The sequence below is a fragment of the Chelon labrosus genome (genome assembly GCF_963514085.1).
Source record: "Chelon labrosus genome assembly, chromosome: 17".
Classification (NCBI taxonomy): domain Eukaryota; kingdom Metazoa; phylum Chordata; class Actinopteri; order Mugiliformes; family Mugilidae; genus Chelon; species Chelon labrosus.
Window position 1 is genome coordinate 3,385,439 of NC_140350.1, and position 21,668 is coordinate 3,407,106.

The 21,668-nt window shown below is 40.9% G+C and overlaps 2 protein-coding genes across 4 annotated transcripts; one reads left to right on the forward strand and one right to left on the reverse strand.

Moving 5' to 3' along the window:
• Positions 1–9,145: 9,145 nt before the first annotated feature.
• mogat3b (monoacylglycerol O-acyltransferase 3b) lies at positions 9,146–13,485 on the forward strand. 2 transcript variants are annotated; one of them, XM_084564767.1, is made up of 9 exons: positions 9,146–9,444; positions 9,878–10,001; positions 10,418–10,508; positions 10,662–10,769; positions 11,194–11,264; positions 11,657–11,861; positions 12,239–12,413; positions 12,503–12,687; positions 12,769–13,485. In XM_084564767.1, exons 3-9 carry the CDS (start codon positions 10,427–10,429, stop codon positions 12,921–12,923), a joined length of 981 nt encoding a protein of 326 aa, XP_084420893.1. In that variant the 5' UTR covers positions 9,146–9,444; positions 9,878–10,001; positions 10,418–10,426; the 3' UTR covers positions 12,924–13,485. The 2 variants fall into 2 exon arrangements, with proteins under 2 accessions (XP_084420893.1, XP_084420894.1); XM_084564768.1 differs by lacking the exon at positions 9,146–9,444 and adding an exon at positions 9,461–9,492.
• A 97-nt stretch (positions 13,486–13,582) lies between these two features.
• srrt (serrate RNA effector molecule homolog (Arabidopsis)) lies at positions 13,583–21,145 on the reverse strand. Of its 2 annotated transcripts, none has more exons than XM_084564765.1 (20): positions 21,059–21,145; positions 20,346–20,468; positions 19,997–20,125; positions 19,765–19,914; positions 19,254–19,442; positions 17,665–17,834; positions 17,318–17,502; positions 17,129–17,239; positions 16,882–17,041; positions 16,630–16,778; positions 16,473–16,534; positions 16,262–16,340; positions 15,693–15,884; positions 15,437–15,607; positions 15,166–15,319; positions 14,692–14,885; positions 14,373–14,529; positions 14,153–14,245; positions 13,973–14,075; positions 13,583–13,833 (listed from the first exon to the last, which is right to left on the reverse strand). In XM_084564765.1, exons 2-20 carry the CDS (start codon positions 20,462–20,464, stop codon positions 13,758–13,760), a joined length of 2,643 nt encoding a protein of 880 aa, XP_084420891.1. In that variant the 5' UTR covers positions 20,465–20,468; positions 21,059–21,145; the 3' UTR covers positions 13,583–13,757. The 2 variants fall into 2 exon arrangements, with proteins under 2 accessions (XP_084420891.1, XP_084420892.1); XM_084564766.1 differs by having other exon boundaries at positions 13,962–14,075.
• Between the last annotated feature and the right edge of the window lie 523 nt (positions 21,146–21,668).

The window sequence follows — 21,668 nt, forward strand, 5'->3', positions numbered from 1 at the left end:
AAGAGCTCCACTCTGCAGCTGCACACGCTTGACTGAGCCAGCATCCTTCCCTAACCGAGATCGGGCTGTTTTAAGATGCGGATTACCTCTTTAAAATCGTGGCTTTGCCTGTTAGCTTGTCTGATTTAAAGGTTTATTTTACATATTCATCTGAAAATGATCGTGAAAAACAATCCAGACAGATAAAACTGATGATGCTATGAAGCACTATTAACGGGTGTTTCACAGTGCATTTGTTTGATTCACCTATAAAAGGAGCCCAAAACACAACAGCCTGCAGCACTGTAGGTTGTCCCTGCTCCAACATGACAAACCTCATAAAGTATTCAGCAACAATTAAGCAAAGTCCAATAGCCCAAAGCAAAACAGGGATCAGCTGAACATCACTGTAAGCTAGACATATGATTCGCCTCACAGCAGTTCATAGTGGGCTTGACTCACATTTTCCAAGAGCTAGTGCGCGCAAACAAAAAAATAAAAATAAAAAGAGCATTCTTTAGTGATCAATGGAAACCGTGGTAACAAAACCCACAAATTATGGAAAACTCATATCAAAACATCACCACATCGAGAAAACATTAACAACGCTGATGCACTTGATGAGCTTCCCTTTGATTGAAAGATGAAGCAGCAGCAGCCGCGGCAGCGTTGGTGTGATCAGCAAAGCCAGGTAGGCCACAAGTGGTCTGCCAACATTTGAATCAGCCTACTCCTCATGCTCAAAAGCCCCCGACAAGTGAGTCCTAGCGTAGGTTGCGCAGAATAACCACACACATACCCACACACGGTTCATCTCCCACTCATTCACCTCATTACATACAGATCACGTATCTTGCGGCCCGGTTATGTGAACCCCACAGTGTTCACCAGCATGATGGCATCTCAATAGAAAAGATGTTTGAGGACATTTTAACATTAACATACAAAAGCCTGTACGGGGATGTAATTAGCTGGTAACGGCTACATTACCTGCACTTTTGAAAGCTGCTGATAATCAAACATGTCTGTGCTGCAAGCTGAGATGCTTGAGAAGTAGTAAAATATACAGGTTTATTGGCCATACAGGGGTGACTGGCAGGTTTTCTGCTCAGGGTCTCACTTGAGCAATTCTTATTCTTGTCATTCCCGCTGTTCACTGCACTGACAGTGATGAAATGAAAAGGCACTAACTGGGGCAAATGGCAGGTGATAGCAGATTACACACAGCATGGCGTCTGATCCATGCAGTGTTTTCTTACACTGTACTTTGGTGGTTGCGCTGGACACATGGCCAAAATAGCAGGGGGAAAAATATCACTGACTTTAACAAAATGACAAAGAGACAAGAGGCTAGCATCTCTCCTGTATCGGCTATAAAACTGCTTGTGTCTTGTTCTCAGCACGTTGATCTGAGACTTTTAAACTGCTAATATTTGTGTCTCAAAAACTGACATTTAGAACAATACATATTGAAATATTACAGGGCTAATTATAAAATCCCTTACTGATCTACATTACCTGCATTAAGATAACTGGGCAAATGCCACAACCAAGGCCTCGGTTCTTCTTAACCTTGTTTGTGTTTGAAATCAGTGAGTTGGAGTTCCTTTTGATGCCGACCAGCCGAGCAGCTGGGATTCTTTTCAGCACGAAGGAAGATTGCTCTGACATTTACAAAGCACACTTAAGACATACTGCAATTCAGATTTACATTTCTGAAGTCACCGTGCACAATCACCTATTTCACAAGCTGTTGCTGTCCTCTGAGTTTTTGCTGGTTTACGGTGACCTTTAGCTGTGTTGCAGACAATAAATTATCACTGTGGGATACTTCTAAGACCGCTATGCTCCCCATCAGTTTGAGAAGAAAGTTATAACAGGATACAGTGAGACATGTGAGGGCAGCCACGTTTGTGGAACATAATCTACTTTTCACTGTTTGTCACGCACAATTTGCACAATTAACACGTTGCTGCCTCCTAATGATGTAGTGAACATTATTCAAGGTCTTCTGAAGGTTCTCTGCATAAATGTAGCACATTAATAAGGGCAGGGACATTAACACAACAATCTGGACCACTATGGTCCATTTATACATGCCTAAACATGTATAATTAAAAAAAAAACTGCAATGAGCGCCTTCTGTAATTTCAGATCTTGCAATTACCGTTCCCACATAATAACACTAAAATGACTTTGCTAAAGGCTTCTTGAGAAAAAAAAAAGATACATTTAATGACACACAAACACGCTGTATGTAAATATATTTGTTTTCTGTCCCAAATAGTTGCACGTTAGCAGAAGACACTGCCATGATACAGATAAATAGATGGTGATTAACATGGCTTGAGACTGGGACCTCTGTGCCAACAAGAGAGGAGGAACTGTTGGCTCCCAACTTTATTTATTTTGCATGCTACCATGCAAATGACTTTGAAAGGTTTAATGAGAAGAAAACAGAGGGGAAATGAACAAAGATGAGTTGCCTCAAGGAAATCATTACCACACATCATTACTCTTGACTACACACTGCAGTGAAAACGGGATGCTGTAAGATACTTACAGTCCAGAAAGAAAGGAAAGATTTAAAGTTTCATTGGTTAATTTGGCCAGATAGATGCTAGTCCTCCTCGGGTCAGACAGGAGATATCCATGAGCTTTTAATGTGAGGAGCAACAATATCCAACAATGTGGCTGCAGAGGGTGCTCCCAGGAGTACCACTGAGAAGTCAGTGGTCATTTGTGGAACAAAATAATCCCTCCACCTCCTCTTGACCCAGCGGATACTGGGGCTGTCTGCCCATTTCAATTTTACCTGGACTTTTTTTTATTCCTTCAGACTCTGCATCGAGTCCATCACAGAAAAACAAATTACCAAAGCTACAAAATAAGGATTAACAGTAATTTTAACCGGAGAGTGGCCAGTGTATCTGTCTTCATGATATCTATTGAGCAAGAAGTGATTCAGAGTGGACTGAAGAAGTCTAATGAGATTCATTCTATTGCTGGACAGAAGACAAAGGCGGCAGGCATCTATCTCCAAGGCTGGATTTGTACACATCGCTGGTAAATGGCATGCCCTTTAATCAAGAAGCCACCAGAGAGAACCTTTACTTTTAGACCTATTTATAATGCAGCGCTGTAACCGACTCATGTACATGAAGAAGTGGCTTTAATTTAAAAGAAACAAAGGGTTTAAGAGTGAAGTTGATGGGAAGTGGCAATATAATACCAAGAACAAATACAGTACTATTAAAATAATTTGACCTTCCACTGTTTCTCAGTCTGTGATAACAACTGAGTAATGTCTCCTGTGGCTCCTTCAAGCTGAATCAAGTTTGTGCAAGTAACTTTTTTGTTTCAGGCTGGTCATGGAAACTACAAGTTATTTACAGAAAGACTGTGTTTCATACCAGGAGAATAAAGTTTACCAGGGAGGAGCGATGAATTTTAGGATGTGTAGTGAGTTTCTCTAGGGACTAAAAGAATGGAAATCGTAGTTTATTTGCTTTACCATTCTACTCTAAGTCTCACAAGTCTCTCAGTGTTGTGGAAGCACAGTGCAAAAACGCTGGAGGGAGATGAATGTCTATGACAGTCTTTACAATTAATTATTCTCCAAATATCAGCCTCACTCACTTCAATCTAAATATCTGAATTCCTGTACTGTTAGTAGTACACCAGAAATGTAATAACATGATGTAAAAAAACCATTTGTCAGCATTTAAGATAGTACTCAACAAACATACCCATAACACAGGGTCAGGTCATTTCAAAAACTTTGCCTAAACTCAAAGCCTCATCTTGAAACATCCCCATCATTTCTTGGCATATGGCAATGTAAAAAAACATGCTGGAGTGTCTTTGGAAAGTCTAAAATATATCACGTTTTTAAAAAGGCTGCAACAATTGATTGCACAGACTGAAATCCATTGAAATATCCCAGACATGACCTTGCAGAATCTGTAATTATACACTATCTTCAAATGTTTGTCTGACCAAAAACTCTTCAGGCCTGAGTTATTCAGTTCACTGTTAAATGTGACAAAGAAGAAAATGCTCCCATTTGAGTAGAGAATGTGTAGCATTATTTAATTTAATTGCCGGTTAAAAAAAAAAAAAAAAAAAAAAGTAGATTATATTTTCTTTCAACCAACAGTTTAAAGTAGTAGTGTGTAAGATTTAGTGACACCTATGGTGAGACTTCAGATTGCAACCGTCTGAATACCCTCCCAGAGTGGCCACCACTTTAATGTAAAATCTTTAGTTTCTGGAGAAACACAGTGGCTCAACAGCTTGGGGCAACATGGCCTGCTCCCTATGTAGAACTAAAGGGTTCATTCTAAACAAAACAAAACACAATGATTTGAAGTTACAAGTGATTGTATACTAATAAAAATCTAATAATGAATACCATAAATAATCTACCTAAATCCTTCACACTGGCCCTTTAATCATCTAGTTCTATATTCTGTACATGGTCAAGCACTTATATGCTCAAAAGCAGAGTGAGAGGAGATGTGGAACAACTGAATTCAGGAACAAGTAGCCAGATGTATATAGATGAAGATTCACAAAGACAGAAGAAAAGTTTATGGATCTGTGTTTTTAAACTGACTGCAGTCATTCTTGCTGCAGTAGAACCATCCTCCTCCTTTCTGATGTCTTATGAAAAGAGTTGAGCCACAGTAGAAAGAACCCTGTACTCTACCCAGAACGAAATAACATGACAGCAGCTGTATTGATTTTGAAATACCTGTGCGACTGGCCAGCAGTAGACAATTGTATTATTTTTACTAACCTATTGACCTGCCCCTTTTTATTAAACTCTACATGCAAACATCCTGTCTGGGTGTTCTGAGATATCCACAGAAAAGAAAAATCCATTAGTGCTCATCCAGACAGGGGTATCCACTCGACTAGAGAAACGGGCTTAAAATGTCAGCATCTGCCATGTCTGTCTCACATCCATCAGTCCCCTCACTCTCCACCCTTCCTATAAGTCCTTCTCCTTTCTGGCCATGTGTGGCCCATCCCTCGACCTCTCCGCATCCACTATTCTCAGACTTCCAGCCTGAATTTCTCATCCTTCTCGGAATCAGACATGATGCACACTATCGGGCAGAGCTTCATCCGTTTCCAGCTCAAATGCAGTCAGAAGCCTTTCTTTTTTATTAGAAATAAAAGTGTCTTTATTTTTATTCATTGCACGAGAACCATGACCTCTGTTCCATTTCATTTAGTCAAAGCAGCTATTTTTCATGAATTTTAAAAGCTCCATGTTCCAGTTTAGGGGTGGAAATCCTTCAGGACAAAAGGATTGGAATGAAACATATTCCATTTACTTTCATACTGCACCGCACTAGCTGACTGAGCTGCAACACAGAGTCGCTATTTCCTGATTTAATCACACATCTCGACTGAATTTTGGGATCACCGGGAGAGCACAACAGTCAACGACAGGTGGTGCGAGCCCCAGTTTGCTTCTGCATTCAAGACACACTGCACAGTATGTGTAGCTCACAGCCTGCACTCAATGACCCCAAAGTCACAGCTGCTCTCACCCATCCCTGCTCTCTTCTATACCTCACAGCGTTTAAACCAAACAGCACAAGAGACATTATCAGATCCCGATCCTGTGTATCTTCTGGAACAGGGAAGCTTAAAAGGCATGTATGAGAAGATTTTTGTCATATTCAGCTCCAAGGTCAATTGAGACCGGCTAGTAATTACATTCAATTGTGATTTTCCAGCAGATCCAACATGCTGGTGCGCCACATTTAAAGATAAAACGCTGTGTTATGTCTACATTTGAACAGCAGGTCTGTATTTTGCGGTGTCCTTTCAGATGATCTGGTTGTATTTATTTTGTGACAGACAGCGGACTGACTCACATGACTGCTTATGTCAGAATAACATGCATATTCAGTATGGATGGATCCTTCTGTTGCCAAGCCAGGCAACCTAGCCTGATTTTTCCTTGAATTTGAAAAAAGACAGAATAAAACCAGCCTGGTAGCCCATGTGTAGGTTGAGAAATAAGCACAATAAATATATTTATTTGATCAGTCTAATAACACTCTTCTTCTTGTGGTGGCGGTGGTGGTGGTGAGCTGGTGAAGAAGAAATCTATCAGCAGGTGTGATGGCCACTTGGAGTGGCTGTCACGCCCGGAAAGGGGGAGGAGGAGGAGGAGGAGGAGGGGGGGTGTTGAGAAAACAGTGCTGACTAGCCTTAATTTCACGTTTGATTCACAACTCCTCGACGCTTTTGAATCGTCTTATAAAGGATCTGAGGCGGGATACTGCGGCAGTCGATGGGGTATTAATCACCAGAAGGCTTTCCCCTTTTAAAAGACATCTAATGTCTTTGAGGAGCCTCTCCCGCACCTCGAAGACGCGCCAACACATCCTCACCTGGCCCTGCACAAACACACACACACACACACACACACACATCATATATATAAATAATCAGTGTAATACCGTCCATTCACTCTCTCACACACACACAGTCCTGCTGTATTTACGGACTCTTATTTTATTCGTAAACATGCAGATGTCTCCCATCCAGATTAAGGCTCCTAATAGTGACACCCCTGTCACTGCTGTGGTGGAGATGTTTGCTTAATAACGCCGTGCATGCTCCGGCATCACCAGTCAGCTGATGATGGGGGGGCTTGTTTTTTAGTGAAATATTTATAAGGGCTTGTCACGACTGAACTTAAACGCGGGCTGTGGGTTGCAACGCGCGGAGATGTGGTCATATCTTTTTACCTCTTTTGTGTTTGGAGGGCAAAACACGGGCCTCATATCCACCGACATGGGATGTGAGCCTTCAAGGGTGAATAATTTGGCTTGTGAGCGCACGGCGGCTTGCTGTCAACCTTTCCATTGCACGAAATTTACGCGTAAAAATGCCATTAGGCCCGACGTCCCTCCGCAATACAGCATCATATTTTCTCCTGCTAATTAGGCAGACGGTGCGTTTCGACTGTGACAGCTGGCTGTACGGGCTGGAGAATACAAGCAGGCGAGGAGATTGTTTACGGAGCAAAACGTAGCTTTAAAGAAGGTGTGATACCTACCTTGATCAATGTGAAGCCTATGGCTGGCGCAGAGGTAGACTGAGCCGATCCAGTTGCCCAGACTCGTAAAAATCAGACAACAACAAAACCACGCCGGTTGTTGATGACACAGCTGTCTTGGTAGACAGGAGGGAAGGGGAAAAAAATAAATCCTTCCCCAGATGTGTCAATTGACGCGGAGATGAACAATCAGATATTCAGACGCATATCACCGGACTGACGCCTTTTCTTGACGTGAAAGGTCTTCCATTTTTATGATAAACAGCGCACTGTACTACCGAGCCTCGGCGTAGACTGACCGGCGTGAGATCTGATTGAAAACCATGATGCAATTCAATGCGACGTTACAAAATGCTCCTCTGCAAACACCGCCGGACGACGTCCGCAACATGGAAACATGCTTCCAGCTCAGGCGTGAACGCATGAGGAGGAAGAAAAAAACGTCAAAACAAAAATGCGCAGATATCAGCGCGCCGCGTTGGTTCAAGCGCTGGGCATCCTCGCTGAGCATTTGCATCCATATTAATATTCATACAGTACTTCCTGAGAGCAGACTAGTGGCTGTTTTCCGAAAAAAAAAAAAAAAAAAAGCCGAGGTGTCATTGAGTCCAACTGCGACTGTTATCAATAGACTCAAATAAAATCCACTGCACAAAAATAACCAAAAATTCAACTCATAAAACTGATTCTTGACTAAATAGAGAACATTTTTTCCCAACCTCAGTAAATCTAGACTAAAATTATACTACAAATGTGTCATGATACACTAAAAACAAAGTAAACCTGCCATATATGAAAATACTATGTCAGTGATGTAACAAGGGATAAAAACACTATTAAATATAAACTAAGCTCGCCCACAAAGTAGGCTAAGCCATCATAGAATAACTGTATGCCATTTAAAACTGCAAAACTCGTTTCAGCCAATGAGAAGCAGCTGTTTAGATTACTAGAAAATAAGATTTGAGTGAGTGAGCGGTCCACATACAAGGAAACATCATCTAAACAATGCATTTCCCTCCAGCTTTTCCTATAATTAAGAACACAAATATGGTGGATTTTAGGGGGTGGGGTGGGAGTATCACATGACCACGTAGTGCACATGGCCTGTGGGAGGCTGACACGCCCCCTAAAGTCAAGGGGAGATTAGAAAGGTGAGCACAGCCAAAGACAAACTGTAAGAAGTTTCAGCAACCAGGTAAGAGATTAGGATCGCTCCCTGCCTGTTGAGAAACACTGGCCTCTAATCGTGTGTATCTGTGATTATCTTTGGACCGCCACTGCCGCATGGAAATCCAAAGTTCACATTTAATTTTGATTGACCTTTCTCCAGACAAAGTAGTTTAGCGCATACATGAGCCATATGTGTTCATATTGCTGCTGGTGTGGTATCCAGCAGCTGGAGCCTAAAGAGAACATCCTTGGCCAAAGCTAAGATAGACACACTACAACACAATCTAATTTATCAGTGAATTCACACATATGATAACCCGCTGCATCAGCATGTTTGACGTCAACCATTATGATAGCTGATTATTCAGTATCAGTGCAGAAGGTTTTGGTCTGACCCACTTGAGGAGGCTAAGGGAAACACTGCAGAGTGTGCAGGGCATTCACTGAAATGACTGTACGTTTATCTGCGTTAAAATGTGATAAGTGGTATGTGATCAGGCTGTGGTTACCGCACAGAAAGCTGTGTACAAAAGTATTTACGGTAAATTTAGTCATGAATACCACAAGTATTTTCTTGTAAACACATGCCCATTTGAGGGCAGTATAAATTTGGCTGACCAGTTCAGGAGCAGGTGACCATTTTAGTTATGTTATAGACAGAAAACTCAACTAAATTGTACTTTTTCAGAAACAGTGATGAAAGAAATCTCTTGACAGAGATACATACAGAAGCTCACCCAGAGGGGAGGCAGGACTTTAATTCAGTATGGTGTGGGGATCAGAGGAGCTCAGTGGTGCACGCAGGTCAGTTTTGTTTAAGTGGAGCATTATGTTGACATTGTTTCAAATTCTTTCCTCTGTGACATGTACAGGATTTATTTTTATGGCCATGGCCGCTGTCACTATCTCTATGATACAAGAGTCTGCCTCATAAGATCTTTGATCCACAGGAGCAAATATGAGGTAACAGGGCAGAAAGACCTGCACTGTCCAAATTTCTCATTTCATAATCCCATCCAGTGTGCTGTGTTATTTTGCTGTTGCCGCTGTTTGCCGTGCTTCCTCATTCCTCTGCCTTAAAAGTCCTCCAACGCTGCGCGAGGCAGAAATCCTCCACTTCCTGAAACTCTTGTTTTGTGACACACTGTCAGGAAGTGCTGAGCGTCACTAACTGTGGAGCACGTGGAATTGATTGGGATTAACCAGTGAGTCTGAACAATATGTTGATTTATGACACCAATTCAGTATTTCTGGTAAGGGAGAAACTTGAGCCGTTTCTTTTTGTGTGTTATGCTACCACAGCTTCAAGAAACACCTTAGTCTGGTCAAGAAGACTTTAGTAGGGAAGGTTAGCATTTAGCATTTTACAAATCAAATATCCAACATCAGGGGGACGAACAGTGGCTGTGCCTGTAAAGTTGTGTGACATTCCTTTAAATGAAATAATACTAAGTAAACTGAGTGGCGCGTAATCTTGTTGACCACAAGATTAACTAAAAAAAAAAAAAACGCCACATATAGAGTAACGCCAATCTGATCATGAACTCACCTTGTCATATATCTAGATCAAATGCAAAGTATCCCACTATAAAATGTTGTCATTATTTATCAATGATATAGCTTGTTTGTGTGTCAAAGTATCAGGGGAGTGGATTTGTTATCAGCAGCTTTCCATGATCTGGTCAAAGTGCATACTGCTGTGCTGTGGACAAGCTGAGAATCTGCATCCATCCAAATTAACTTGGGAATAAACTCTAGTCAGGTAAAGTACTGTGTTTAATTTTTAGCAGTGTGATCAAAGAAGCTGTTTCACATTTTCTTAATGATTCATAGCCAACGGTGTTTCATGGTCATACTAGCCTGACTGATAACGGTTTTATTTGTGGCAATTTAAAAAATCTTGTGTCTCAGTTTGCCTGTGAGCCTGTTCATGAGAAAGTCATTTGATCGGGCTGCTGCATGTTTTACAAGTTTTTAAGTCTTTCTTCCCTAAAGGAAGATTAAGAGTACAAGCTGCTGTGCCTATTGCCAGTGCAATGTGATCTCTATGATAATGACATCTATCATACATTTTATCATCATCAATAAAGCAGCTTTTTTAATTTCTGTAGGGAAACATTATATTGAATACTATATACTAAATCACAGCGCACATGCAAATGATTGGTGTGGTTCCAGGTTCCAAGAATGGCTGAAGAAAAAAGCCAGCTGAAGGAGTTTTTGGAGGTAATCAGTGTTCTGCAGTGGGTGCTATCATTTCTGTTCTTAGGTAAGATGCAACCACACTTGTTTTTACCACATCCTGCATTTGCAAAAAACATGGTGAAGTATTAATATCTGAACTTACGCAAGACATGCCTTGTACCCCTAACATATGGACTCTCATGATGCCCGACGCGGTACGACAAACATCCAACTTCAGGACTAAGTTGTATTGTCGTGCTGGTGTATCTTATGTTTACCTCTCTGTGGCCGCTGCCCGCTCTGTGCTTCGCATGGCTGGTGATGGACTGGGAAACCCCTGAAAGAGGTAAAGAACATGACATTCACACATCCAGAAAAATAGCAGCATTCTCTGTGTCACTATTAATATGATCATTTTAATAGGTACTAGTGTGTTTACATTGAATGAGTGTTAGGGGGACACAATAAGGTTTACACAAGAAGTTCAGTTCTCATTTCCCATGATACACTGGACAAATTAAATGGAGCAGATGCCCACAGGAGGAAAACCAGCTCCTGCATTTTCTTTGCACATGGCATTATAGGAGTCTAAAACCAGTGTTTTTTATTATGTATACTGACTGTTCCACTATTAATACACCCGCTAAGTTGTATACTTTGGAAGTAGGAAGCAAAAACAGTATACTATGAGAACACAGAGCATTTACAGTTAGTATGCAGCATAACTGGGACATACCCACTGTCTCTAAGATTGTTAATGTCTCCATCAGGGGGCAGGAAAAACAGATTTGTGAGGAAGTGGAGGGTATGGAACCACTTCAGAGATTTTTTTCCAGTTAAAGTAAGTTTCGCTTTGCATCTGTTCTTCTCATAATCTGCTTTATTTATATTTTGTTGTAAGACGTGGCTGGATCTCCAAAAAATACTACGCATCACATACAGTTCTCTCGGAACAATTCCTATAAATGTGAATAAATCTAATTCTGTATTCCGTCTTGTATTATCTGCTGTGATGCTTCATTAATGCAAATATGGCAATGCAGCTGTGAGATAAAAGTCTTTGTATTGAGCCTTTTATTGCGGCCAGCCCACAAGAATCGGTTAACATCAAAGTCTTTTCTCAGTCTCCCATTTAATCAGATAATATATGATGCAACCGGGTTAGGTTTTTATGATCAAGAGCAAGAGACGAACTGTGATCAGCTTTCCTTTTGTGTCAAATTTCTTGCTCAGTTGGTGAAGACAGCTGAGCTGAATCCAAACAAAAACTACATCTTAGGATGTCATCCGCATGGAATCATGAGTGTCGGGGCCTTCAGCTGCTTCGGCACAGACAGCTGTGGCTTCACCGAGGCATTTCCTGGGGTGCGACCATGCTTGGCGATACTGGCAGGCCTTTTCAGGATACCACTCTTCAGGGAATATGCAATGAGTGCAGGTATTTCTTACATTATGTTCAACAATCATTACATCAAAGCATGATGATGACACTGCAGAAACCATGTCTAACACTTTTGGAATATACCGTAAAAGTGCTTGACATTAAAAAGATGCCATTTTACTTTAAGTCATAAATTGAAGCCATCCATATCTATGCATGACTGATACAGTCAGTGACAAAGTCTATGACCAGCTTTTACCGTCACGATTACATCAAACACAATCCATTTTCTGCACAAGTAGGAATTTAAACCCTTTAATGGAGTAGACTAATCCTAGTGACAGCAATCTTTGCACAACTGGACAAGTCCTCTGTTTTGTTCTTGTCCATAAACAGCTGACCTGTTGATGCTCTTACTTTCTCTGTCTGATAAGGTATTCATCCTGTCAGCAAGCCAAGCCTTGTCCACCTCCTTTCAAAAAGTGGTAAAGGCAATGCAGTGGTGATTGTGATAGGGGGTGCTGCTGAGTCTCTGGCTTCCTCTCCTGGACTCAACACAGTGGTTGTAAAGCAAAGAAAAGGATTTGTCAGGATGGCGCTTGAGTTTGGGTGAGGGCACATGTGAAATAGCAGTAATCAGTGAATGTTGTTGTACTCACCTCTAACCCACTCATATAACCTCTGATGGTTCTCCACAGGGCTGATCTGGTTCCTGTTTACTCGTTTGGAGAAAATGAACTCTTTAAGCAGGTGATTTTCTCAGAGGGCAGTCTCAGTCGTCAGTTACAGGACTTGTTTAAAAAGATCATGGGTTTTGCCCCTTGTCTATTTGTCGGCGAGCGCTTTGCATTCCTGCCCTACAGGACCCCTGTCACTACTGTTGGTGAGTATTTAATTATTCTTTAAATAAAAACAGACTCTAATTTGGTGTACTGAGACCATTTCATCCTCGTACCTCTTTCAGTGGGAAGTCCGATCTCAGTGCCGAAGCGTACCACATTTACCGAAGAGGAGGTTGATCACTATCATGGACTTTACATGGAGGCTTTGAGCAAATTATTCCACGAACACAAAGTCAGCTGTGGACTGTCTGAAAGTCACAAGCTTCAGATCATTTAGACGTTATAAACATGAGTTGCACTGTCGCTCATAACAAGGTCTTCTGGAAGTGTATATGATGTGATGGAGTTGATCTCGATCACTTCATGGCTGTAAGCTTGAGGTGGTTTGAATAATGACAATGATGTGAGTGCTGCATTGGCAAAGGCATGAAAGTAGTGGAGATGTATTGGCATTCATTAAAACATGTATTTTTCATACAAGTTCATAAAAGATCTAGATTCTTGGAAAGAAAAATGCTTGAAATAATAAATTATTAGTTTGTCCAAATGGGTGATGCCTCTTTTTATAAAATAAATACCCATCTGGTACATTTTCATGAACTGCATAAATCAGTGCATCTTATTGAAATTTAGAATGAACAGAAAACTTTCTATATTTATACAGCAGCCCTGCTCAATAACCCCTATGTACAGCATGGTGTAAGTTCAAGGTATTTAATGTCCTAATCACAGATGTCATTTATACCATGTACTGGATGACTGAGAACCTTCACAGACTAATCACAGATGGATATTAGGTGTCTGGGATGGACTTCTCAATGGCTTTCTTCTACTGTAACTTGTCCTTTAAGTCTGACTGGTTGCTCTGATCTGTCTGAAGTCACACACAACCCAATTTTTCCTTTAAAAAAAAAAAATCCACAACGTACATATTAATGTAGTTTGATCACAACTTTATTGAGGAAGCAGTTAACAGCAATACAGAAGCTTGTTCTACTTGCACAATAATTACAAAATCAGATATTCAATAAGGAAATAATCTACAATACTACGAAAAGCGGGCAAAACAACACTGGTGAAGAGTGACGACTGGAAGGGCTAAGTGATCCTTCTAAAAGAAGTCCATGTCGTCTGGCGCATCCAGGTCACGGTACTCAATGATGTTGCGTGGATCACCTCGTGACATTCTGAGATGGGTGAGGGAGCAAGGAGGACAACAAAGAGCCAGAACAGAAAAAAATCTTAAATTGAGTTTCAAAATTCTCCAACAGCCAAAAACAGATACTCCTCATGGCAGAATGAAGACTGCACGTACAGCGGTCTCACCTGATGTTGCGCGGCTTTCCTAGGTAGCCACCCTGTCCACGGAAGTTGTCATAGTTGCCTCTACCTCCTCCATATTGGTTGGGGGGGTAAGGAGGTCCACCTGCTGTAAAGAAGGAGTCAAATATTTAAAATGATATATTCCAGCTTTGAGAATATTAGAAAAGCGCAGTCAGAACATACCACCATAGCCCATCAGTGGTGGACGAGGTTGTGCAAAACCCATTGGACCCTGTGGGCCTTGAGGAGGAAATGGCATAGTGGGAGAAAGCAAACCTGTGAACAAAAAAAAAAATAATCTCACTATTTCAATTTTTAAGTTCCAGTGCACTAGTTTATTTATCCTGAAGGAGTAATTATATTATGTACATATGAGCTGATTAGATAGATGCGTTGTGCTGACCTTGACCTGGACCTGGAAGAGGAGGGAGTTTCATCTCTGGCAGTGACGGTCTCTTGGCATCCATCAGAAAATTGTTAAAGAATGTCACCTCCTTTTTCACTTCTTCAATCTTGTCCCCGTGCTTGTTCAGGATGTGCTTCCGCACAAACTCTGGACCCTTGAAATCAAGTTGGAAATAGAGATAACGTACACGTCTTAATAATTTTCCAGCACAAATAAAAATGATTAAAACTCTTCAAATGTTGGAAGAAATTTTGTAAAAATCACAGCATCTCGCTGAGGTGTAGAGTCCTGAATCCTTTGCTTTACAAGAACTAACCTTGAATTTCTTGCCACTTAGAGGGCAGAGCCATTTGTCCTTTCCCAGCTCTTGAGTGTTGGCAGACACAAACTTTTCCACCTCATCTTCTGGATCCTTGCGGCCCATTTTTGATGCCTCTTCCTCAGACAAGACTTCTTTCAAACTAAACAAGGGAATTAACTTCTCCTCGATCATCTTCTGCCATTGTTGCACTGTTTAAAGTTAACAAGAAAATGTGAGATGTCAACAGGTGTGACATAATGCTACCTTTTTTTTCAACAGACATTCCAGATACATTTTTAGTTAAGAATGTGAAGGAAAACAAGTCAAATACCAGCTAATGTTTAACTAGCAAAGACAGTAGTTCAAAAGCATTTCCACTTCGGCATGTAAAGCTAAGTGGTCAAACTTATTTTACAATCGACACGTTTACTTTTGTTTCTCTTCCAAGTGCACTCGATTGTGTTAAACAAACAAGGGAAACACACTGACCTTCTCCATGTGTGATGCGGTTCGGAGGAATGGGTCCACGCACATGGATCATGCCACAGCGATTGGGCATTTCATCCTCACTGGGGTATTCACATGTGTTGTAGTAGTCAATGGAATGCACAATACGCAGATACAAGATCAAACGGTCCAAAACCTGAAAAAAACATATGTAATGTAAAAACTTTATGTCAAAATATCAAGTTGAAAAATACAATGTTTCATAATGTCTCATAAATTCAGAACACATCCCCCAAAGTTGCTAAAGTCATACCTTGGCCAGCTTGTCATCCCTCTCCACAGTGGTCTCAGCAGGGTTTCCTTCCTTAGTGCTCTCCTCAGGATCCATGCCACTCCCTGAACCAAGGAGCTCCTCCTCCTCAGCACTCACCTCCTCTATTAGGTAATCGGTAATATTCTTCAAGATGGGGTTCTGAGCCTGCAACTTTTGAAATCACACACTTCATTTAATCATCGGAGAAGCAAGCCGTGTACGCAAACATGTAAACCAAAGAGATTTACTTTAATACCTCAGTGCTCTGCCCCTGTTCCTGAGACTTAATGCTCCACAGGGCTCCCTTTTCATCCAAGGCATGTATGAGCTTGGCAGCCAGCTTGATGTCATTGCGGAGTACCTGCTTGTGCTGAGTGATGCCATTAACGTGACGCACCCTCCGAGCCAGGTCCCTGTTCACCCCTGGTGCCAGTTCACAGTCCCGCAGCTGTCAAAGGTAGAGAGTAAGCAGTTTAATAGGCTCAATTTTTATTTGAGAGATCACACAAGTACTCTAAACGAACGCCTGTCTCCCCTAACAACAGCTTTCACTGCAGCTCCCACACACTGACAAAAATGATCATCAGCGCATGAATTTGAAATGAGAACAGAAAAGCTTATTCCAGCAACATGCTCTTTTCCAACATTTCCTTTTCTCAGATTTGTAAATCAATAATATAAAAAACTCAAGACATACAAAACAAAACAAAGAACTGTATCACTTTGACACAAAACAACTTTGTGGCACTAAGAGGTTCTTCTTGTCTAGAACCATCTGTAACACTATGATGTAAAAACATAAATGTGACTTGTTAACAGACTTACTCGGATGTTCTGAAGGTTCCAACAGACTTCTTTGATGTTCACGCTGCGGTCAAACGTCACCCAGCAACGTCTGAAAAACCTGACATAGCACAGGATGTATGTGTCTAGTTTCTTGATTCAGACAGTATTTGACTAAATTAATGAATTATTAGACTAGAAATTAGAAGGATTTAGTTGGTAGTTTTTTGTTTTTTTTTGTTTTGTTACCAACCTGCGCTCAGGATGTGGGTCAGACAAGCAAACTCGCAGAAACCCCGGGTATCGTCGACACAGCTGAGAGCAACAAACAGATATTGATGTTCAGGACACAAGCACTTGAGTGCACTAAGCTCTGGAACCCTTAACACTACCTAGTGTGTTCAACTCACAGCAATAATCTCAGCCCTGGAAATGGTGGGCGCTATGTTTCTCATAAACAAAGAGCAAGTCTTGTGGAGAGGCCGTGGTCTGGGAGAGTCATCTTTAGGCTTCTTCTCTTCTTTCTTGTCCTCCTCAGAGTTCTCCTTTGGTTTCTCCTCTGAGCCATTCAATGAGAAAAAGACGACGTGAGTCAAAAATTACAAAAGCATATAAACTATTATATTTATTCTGAAAATAAAATCTGGAATTTGAATTCTCACCTTCGCCCTCCTCTTCCTCCTCATCCTTGTCTTCCACCTCCTCCTTCTTCACAGGTTTGTCAGAACAGTTGGAGTTGGAGTCTGAGTCAGAGTCAGACTCACTCTCTGAGGCGCTGGCTTCGTCATCGCTGTCTCCACTGCGCTTCCTCTTTCTTCTTGGCTAGCAAATAAAAATGACAACAATCAAGGCTCGTTGGTTTATTTCTGTCTCTTGTCAGCAAGTCATTTCAATAATTTAAACACTAACCTTCTTAGGTTCAGGCGTGTCTACCTTGGCAGCTTCTTTCTCAGCCTCCTCTTTCACATCCTCCCCTTCTGCTGTGGCAGCCCTTTCAGTGCTGGCAGAGTCGCTCTCCTCCTGTGCCACAGTTCACTGTAATCAGCACACAGCACTATACAACCTCTACTGTCTGAGTAACAGAGGAAAAACACACACCTTTTCATTTTTGTCTTGTTCTGCTGAGGGTTTGCGGTCACTGCCCAGTGATTTGAGATCCTCTCTCTTGGGAGGCTCAGCGCCACCTGGAACAGATGCCGACTTCTCCCTCTCTTCTTCTTCTTCAGATGGCATGTCCAGGATGCGAAGATCATGATCTGTCCCACCCTCCATTTTTATCACAGCTGAAGGGAAACAAGAGGGTGCACGGTTCAGGCAACAAATAATGGTGTCTTTTCTTTAATTAAGTATTGAGTATTTTGTTCACATTTTTCTATTTTTCTATAAAAATAGTAGCTCAACACGACACACGCAGCCCATTCTTAATATTGTCTTTGAGACCTCACCTGCGTCCAGAACCTTGATGATGGCTGGAGTCTGTTCAATGTCCAGGGAGACATTATCAAACCAGGCATTCTCCATCAGGAACATAAAGACGTTCAGACGGTTGAGCAGGGCACTCTGGGCCTCTGCCTTAAGTCGACTGGCCTCATCTGGGTGGTACCTGGACCTAAACCTGTGTCCGGAGTTAGCGTCCGCAAAAGAGTGGGGAGGGAATGACGGGGGTTGGGATGAACGGGTTGCAAAAGTTAGAGAACAAATACATATTATATATCCATATAAAATACCTGTGAAATCATTAAACTGATTTGTATTATTACAATTTCTTGTAACCAGATATTAAACAAATAATGTGGGTTTGAAGTCCAGATTGCTGAATGATTTATTGGGAAAATTATAAAGAAACCAAATTACAATCTTATAATTTGTTTTCCTTGTTCATATGTTAGGTGTTTCAGTGTATGCATGTTTGATAGCTAATTATTCCAAATTAAAAAGTTTGGGATTAACTCACCACAAATAAGGAAAAAACATAACAGAGAGATATATTTAAGCATTTAACATATTCAAAATGTCACATTAAAAATGTTTATCATTGAGTGGACTACAGTTACCTTTTGTTCTGCCAGTTTAATAACAAATAAATACAGAGAGGGGGGTCTCTTCTGTGAAAGTGCGCTCCACTTCACCCCAATGGTGTGTCTGAATACACACAAATTCGGTTTTGGGATTCGATTTGATCCAAATATAAAAACAAAAGCGCGTAGAAAAACCATAAAACAAGAAAAAAAAATCTCCATGTGCGGAAAACTACTTGGCTATCTATCTAAAATCCCTGGTACTGTGTGTCTAAGAGCAACTGCATTGTGCGCAGTGCATACCCTTTCTGTCTAAGACCGATTCTTGCGGATGAGTTCCACTTTTTCTCATCTTGGAAAAAATCGTTGCCAACGTAGTAGTAGAAATGAAGGGAAGAAAAGCGGGTTATGTCAAAACAGAACAATTTGCACGAAACCTGTGAAATAAGTGTAATAAGCATTAACAGACAATATACAACGGTAAATCAATCCATAGGAAAATTATTCCAAAGAAAGAGGATGGCTTTTTGTTCCAAGCTACATTTAACTGAACAAAAGTTCACTCTAGCATTCAGTTGAATGATTGTGAACAGAATTCATACACTAATACTAGACTAAATAATCAATGATTTATGGCACAGTGTAATGCAAAAGTTACTCGACTGTAAAAATACTCCTTGGTTGACTTAAAGTGCTACTTAATGGAATTTTCTCAAATAAGAGATGTATCATCAAACTAATAATGGCATGAGGACTAAGGCTCAGATTTGGGTTGATTTTCTTACTGTAAACAGTACGCTACACTGTATAAATAATAAATAAACCCACAATAGGACCAGGCCCAAACTATTACATTCTCTCTAAAAAAAAGAAGTTATATCTAAAATAATGAAGTCAATAAGCCAAACAAGAGGAAATGTGAACATCTGATGATGAAAAATCACAGACTGACTATAAAGATTACCTAATAATAATCATAATTAGGGATTATGTAGTAAAGTCAACTGAGATCGTACCACTCTTCATCTTTATGTGCCAAGAAGAAGTCCTGCATCTGTTGTCGGCGGAAGTCAATCTTGTACTCATTGTAGCGTTTGACTGCTTCGGTTTCATCCACAGAATCGTCTAAGGACAGCAGAAACTCCTTAAAGGTCTTCATTATTGGAGGAGGAGGACCCAAGTCCATGTCATGGATGTTACCAAGCCTAGCGGAAGAGAGACAAGTTTGGATGTGTAATCATAAATGCTGGATGTCACCAGATAGTCAGACACAACAATGAACAACATGTGACTTTGCTTTGTGTATATTCTGCCTCGTTTTTTTCTTTCACTATTGTTTATGTGAACATCTGTAAAGCACACATCTTCTCATGCAACTACATTCCAACGGTCAGGTGGAAAGTCAAATGACAGCTTTCTTTTTAACGTTGTGTTTTTGATGAAAATATATTACATAAGCAAGAAAACAGATATACATTGTTAGTAATAAGAGGTGAAAAACAACATTTAACTGACTCCATCTCTCACCTTGCTTGAATGGGTATGCCATGATGAGGCTGCATGAGGTGCAGATCAGGATGGCCCCAGTGTTGTGGTGGGCCATAGCTGGGCCCTCCTCCACCACCATAACCCAGGTCATACCCCACACCCCGGTATGGGTCCCCACCATGGTCATCCCTTACAGGGGGAGATAAAAGAGCTTAAGTAAAAGGAAATGGCAGTTGCAAAGATTGTAGAACACTGTTCCTGCTAATCTCACCAGTCTCTTCTCATGCGTTTCTGCTGGGGACTCATGTCGTGTCTGGGTGGGGTAAATCTCTCCCTACGACCTCTGTCATAATCCCGGTACTCTCCTCGACTGCGTCGTTCCCTGCCCCTGTCCCACTCCCTGGGAATATTGATTTCAGAGAAACAAGAGCAAACAATAAACAGGAAACAAATTTAACAAACATGAAAATTAAATGTACACAGAAAGTGAAATCAAGCACTTCAATAAACACCACTCAGCTGGATTACGCTATTTTTTTACCCCAGGAGATGAGGATGCTGTTTGGGGTTAAACGAAACCGTTTTAAAAATTGGCGGTTTTCCATATCATGCTTTCTTACCGGTCATTCCAGTCATCTCTGCGCCTGTCCTCTCTCTCCCTTGAACGGTCATAGTCACTTCTCTCCCGCCTGAATTTGTCTCTTCTTCTGCGATCATACTCATCATCACTGTCTCCCATGTCTCTATGGAGAAAAATAAGGTTGAAATGTTGTGGATGGATCGATGACGGCCTGATAGTAAGCTTAGTCACTGTGACTAAGGCAGAATCTGCTGCTATCAATGCCGTAGGATTTGCATATGCAAACAATGAGACTGCAACAGTACTTTAAAACAAACGAGTGGTACAAACAAAAAGAATTTTTAGCACTTTAAGCGACTGTGGTGGGAGGAATTAAAACACAAACTAAAACAGTAAAAACATAAGGGAAATATCCTGCAGATACACTGGCCTGAGAGATACAACGCCTGTAAATTAACGTAGGGCAGATATTTTCTTTGCACAACAACAGTTAATATCTGCGTCGACGCTTTAATAGCCATATTACACAAAAACAGTAAGTTCTCAGCCAAAACAAACGTAGTCCGTTATTGTGTGCGGGATAGCTAATCACGGCGGCTAGCTAATATGTTAGCTGTGCGAGCTAGCTAAAAATTAACTCTGCAGTCGGCTTCAATGCTACAGATAAGTCTCTTTCTGAATAACAGAATACATGCTCACTTGCCAGTTTAACTTCGGCTGGCAACACTTTTTAAAATACAGACGATGTGATACCTTTAAAATTACTTCCACGAACAATGTTCGTGTTCGCCGTGTGCCTCTTCTTCCCTTCCTCGTCGCCGTGTCTTCTTCTTGAGGTTGTACAGCTACCATCGACGGAATGGGACGCTACCGCCACCAACTGGTCTGGAGTGTAACTCACAATCTCAATCTTAAAGCTCTTTTTCATTCCCCCCGTTAGGGCTTTAAATAATAGGATCAGTAAATAATGAACACTAAAAGCTAATTCAACCGCATGTGGAATTCACAAGCCTAACCTGCAACATGGAGGGAAAATAATTACACATTTACCCATAAATAAAAGGGTTAATGAATATTAAAAGGGGCCTTTTATTTTAATAATAAGAATAACACTTTTCCGACTTCTTATTTAGCTTTTTTAAATAAAATTATTTTTACACTGTGGGCATTTAAATGTTTTTATCCACTCTATAGAGTGTTTCTGTCTAAAATGTGTTTTATACAGGTTTGATGTTATTTCATTTTGTTTTTAAATATCTTCATGGCCACATTTTAACAGCATATAGAACATGTGTAAAAAAGAACTCACAGTGAAAGGCTTTGGCATTCAAACTATACTTTAATAGACTGATATCTTGCTTTA

Excerpts from the sequence above, each read along its gene's own strand:
- mogat3b (XM_084564767.1), top strand. The coding sequence starts at position 10,427 with ATGGCTGAAGAAAAAAGCCAGCTGAAGGAGTTTTTGGAGGTAATCAGT. Across the intron at positions 10,509-10,661 it reads GCTATCATTTCTGTTCTTAG|GACTAAGTTGTATTGTCGTG; the intron begins GTAAGATGCAAC and ends ATCCAACTTCAG. Across the intron at positions 10,770-11,193 it reads CTGGGAAACCCCTGAAAGAG|GGGGCAGGAAAAACAGATTT; the intron begins GTAAAGAACATG and ends TGTCTCCATCAG.
- srrt (XM_084564765.1), bottom strand. The coding sequence starts at position 20,464 with ATGGGAGACAGTGATGATGAGTATGATCGCAGAAGAAGAGACAAATTC. Across the intron at positions 19,915-19,996 it reads AAACGCATGAGAAGAGACTG|GGATGACCATGGTGGGGACC; the intron begins GTGAGATTAGCA and ends TCCCCCTGTAAG. Across the intron at positions 16,535-16,629 it reads CCAGGGCTGAGATTATTGCT|CTGTGTCGACGATACCCGGG; the intron begins GTGAGTTGAACA and ends TGTTGCTCTCAG.